This window comes from Triticum dicoccoides, chromosome 6B (assembly GCF_002162155.2).
Source record: "Triticum dicoccoides isolate Atlit2015 ecotype Zavitan chromosome 6B, WEW_v2.0, whole genome shotgun sequence".
In the NCBI taxonomy this organism is placed as follows: Eukaryota; Viridiplantae; Streptophyta; class Magnoliopsida; order Poales; family Poaceae; genus Triticum; species Triticum dicoccoides.
The window spans coordinates 27,114,285-27,117,160 of record NC_041391.1 but is presented as its reverse complement, the minus strand read 5'-3'; the positions used below and the strand labels follow the sequence as shown (position 1 = coordinate 27,117,160).

The 2,876-nt window shown below is 51.7% G+C and overlaps 1 protein-coding gene across 1 annotated transcript; it reads left to right on the top strand.

Annotated features, from left to right (window-relative positions):
• The first annotated feature begins 365 nt into the window (after positions 1-365).
• LOC119320612 (protein piccolo-like) lies at positions 366-2,399 on the top strand. Its single transcript, XM_037594636.1, has 4 exons — positions 366-642; positions 731-801; positions 2,001-2,091; positions 2,381-2,399. The coding sequence occupies exons 1-4, from the start codon at positions 440-442 to the stop codon at positions 2,397-2,399; spliced, it is 384 nt and encodes a 127-aa protein (XP_037450533.1). The 5' UTR covers positions 366-439.
• Positions 2,400-2,876: the final 477 nt, after the last annotated feature.

The following is a 2,876-nucleotide window of genomic DNA, read 5'->3' as shown; positions in this document are numbered from 1 at the left end:
CACATCCAGCCGCTCCAATTTCGAGATCATCCTATGTGGATGTATTCTGGAACTGAGGACACCACTCGGATCCACCCGGAGGAGATCGACGACGCCATGCTGGAGCGATGGATGGGAAGCATTACGGGGAACAAGGACAACCCCCGAGGAGCCAGGAGGGTCGTTCCACTCGACCAATCATGGGAAGTTGACAAGGTCCAATTCTGCATTTCTGACTGCGATTCTGTTTTTTCCATTCTGTCTGCTTGAAATCAACCGACTGACTTTTGACTTGTTTGCTGTCTTCTAGGCCACGACTGATATGTACTTGATGCCCAACGGGGCGCAGGAACAAGCCGAGGAGGGAGAGGCGAGTGGAGGTGAAAGTGAGGAGGAGGAGTGGCAATCTGACGGCGAGGAGGAAGAGGTTGAAGACGGCTCGAGCGAGGAGGAGGAGGAAATGGAAGTCGATCCTCCTCGGATGGAAAGGCGATCCAAGCTCGCCCACAACCCCGCGAGGGAGGCCGTTGTGCCGTCGACAAAGCACCCTCGGACGGCCTCTCTGGCGCCGACTGAAAAGGCGCCGAAGCATCCGCGGGCGGATTCATCAAAGCCGCCAAAGGCCTTGCCCAAGATGAAAATGGCCATTCCCACCATCTCCGGGTAACAGCGGGATTTGTGTTTCCTTGTTCAACTCGAACGAACTTCCGGTCAACTCATCGACTAACTGACTGGTTTTTGAAATCTGCAGTGCTGCTACGTCTGAGACCTCCGCCAAGGACGGCGACCAAGAAATGGAAGACATTGTCACCTCCAACCCTGGTACGTTCTCTTGTAGTTTTCACTTTTGGTCGATTGGATCTTCATTTCCAACTCTGGATTTATCTTGCAGCTCCTCGTCACGTCATTGATCTCCCTGATGACGATGACGAGGTGCCCCTGAGGGCGAGGAAGAATAGAAAGGCCCCGCTGGCAAGGCCACTCGGACTGCGTCAACACCTGAGGTACCGATTCAAGAAGGTGGCGACATCGCTCGGCATTCTGTGACCTTCGCTGTGCCGCTGACGAGTGCCCGGCCTTCGTCGTCGACTGCTGAACCGCCCTCCCTTTTCGCCACACACCACGTCCCAGAGGACCAGGCGGGCGCTGCTAAGGAGGCTATACGCCAGGCGGGGATTATGATGGAGAAGGTGAAGGCAATCCGGGAAGCCAGCCAAGCGGCTTATGATGCAAGCTCAGCCCTTCAGAGCAATGTCCAGGTTAGTTGGTAACCGCCTGTTCTGTTAGGATATGTTATCTGAAGACTTTCTTTCCAAAAACCTTTGTGTCTGTACACCCACTGGGTGTGTCGATTGGGTTTGTAGGCTGGTGGGGGTACGCTGAGTGCACCCACTGGGTGTAGTCTCCGAGACTATGGTGGACTGCTGGCAGTCGACTGTAGTCTTTGTAGTTGAAATTTCTTCACTCAGTCTGGTCGGACCATGTCGAGTGGAACATTAGGACCTGTGGGGGCACGCTAAGCGCACCCACTGGGTGTAGTCCCCGAGACTATGGTGGACTGCTGGCAGTCGACTGTAGTCTGAAGAACTCTCTCTTTCCCCTTTTTTTGTAGATTATGATGAGACCATAATCTCTTTGTTCCTTTCGGTCGACTGATCGGATCGAGTCGGTAGAACTAGTGGGGGCACGCTGAGTGCACCCACTGGGTGTAGTTCCTGAGACTATTGTTGAATATTTTGATTCGACTGTAGTCTTAGAAATGTTACTATTTTTCTCTTAGTCACTCGGAAGCAACCTCTCTTTGATGTCTGTCGACTGACTCTTTGCAGAAATCTTGCAAGCTCGTGGCCCGTTATACTGAGTTGGAAAAGAAACATATCTAGCTCGACCTTGACTTGAAACTTGTTCAGGAGAACTTTCAGAAGGCGAAGGACGAGGCAACAGGTATGATTGGCGAGAACTTGACGATTGTTTTTATCTTTTTGCCTAGTATTGATTCTGACCTCCTTGTCATTTTGCAGAAAAAACAAAGGTGGCTCTGAACAAGAAGGACCAGGAACTTGCTGAGGCGCAGAAGGCTGCTTTGGATAAAACGAAGCTTGCGGAAGAGAAGCTGGCTTCAGTTGGCAAACTTGAAGAAGAGAACGCCAACATGAAAGCTGCTCTCGACGCGGCCAACAAGGAAGTCAGCCGTCTGAAGAACGACAAGATAGCTCTGAGCGACAAGGCAAGTGAACTGGTGGGGAAGAAGAATGATCTGGAGACTTATCTAGGAGGGCTCGCGAAGAAGCTGTTCATCATGCTTGAAGGTAATCTCTCCTGCCCGACTGACTTGTAATCACTGACTTATCATAGAACTATATCACAGAACTGTTGGCTTATCTTTGAGTTGTGTTTGCAGAATTCTGCCAAAACTTTGAGGAAGAGAACAGTCAAGTGGAGACGGGCTTGGATCCCATCAACTCTCCAGTGAAGGATGAAGCTGCCATGAATGTGCTTCGACTGGAGTCCCGCGTTGCTGGTGTGGTGGACTATCTGGCCCGACTGAAGGTTGCAGCGTCGCGAATCGACACGACACTCTGGCCAAGGGAGATGCTTCAGAACGACCTCGACCTCGAATCGACACGACACTCGACTGAATGAAGTCCCGGGTCGAGTGCAAGAATGGAGGAAGTCTTATGCCAGGTGCGGTGCTGATGTTGCTCTGTCTCTGGTCCGTGTCCACTTCAAGGATGCATGAGAGGAAAAGTTGGCGTCCCTCAAGGTTGGTAATACCAAGAAGCATGACTTCCATTCTTTCATGGAGACCTTCATCGCTGCTGCCACTCGGATTGCAGATGGAATCGACCTGGACCAATTTGTTGCGCCTTCCAGTCCTCCACCCGAGGAGTAAAAAA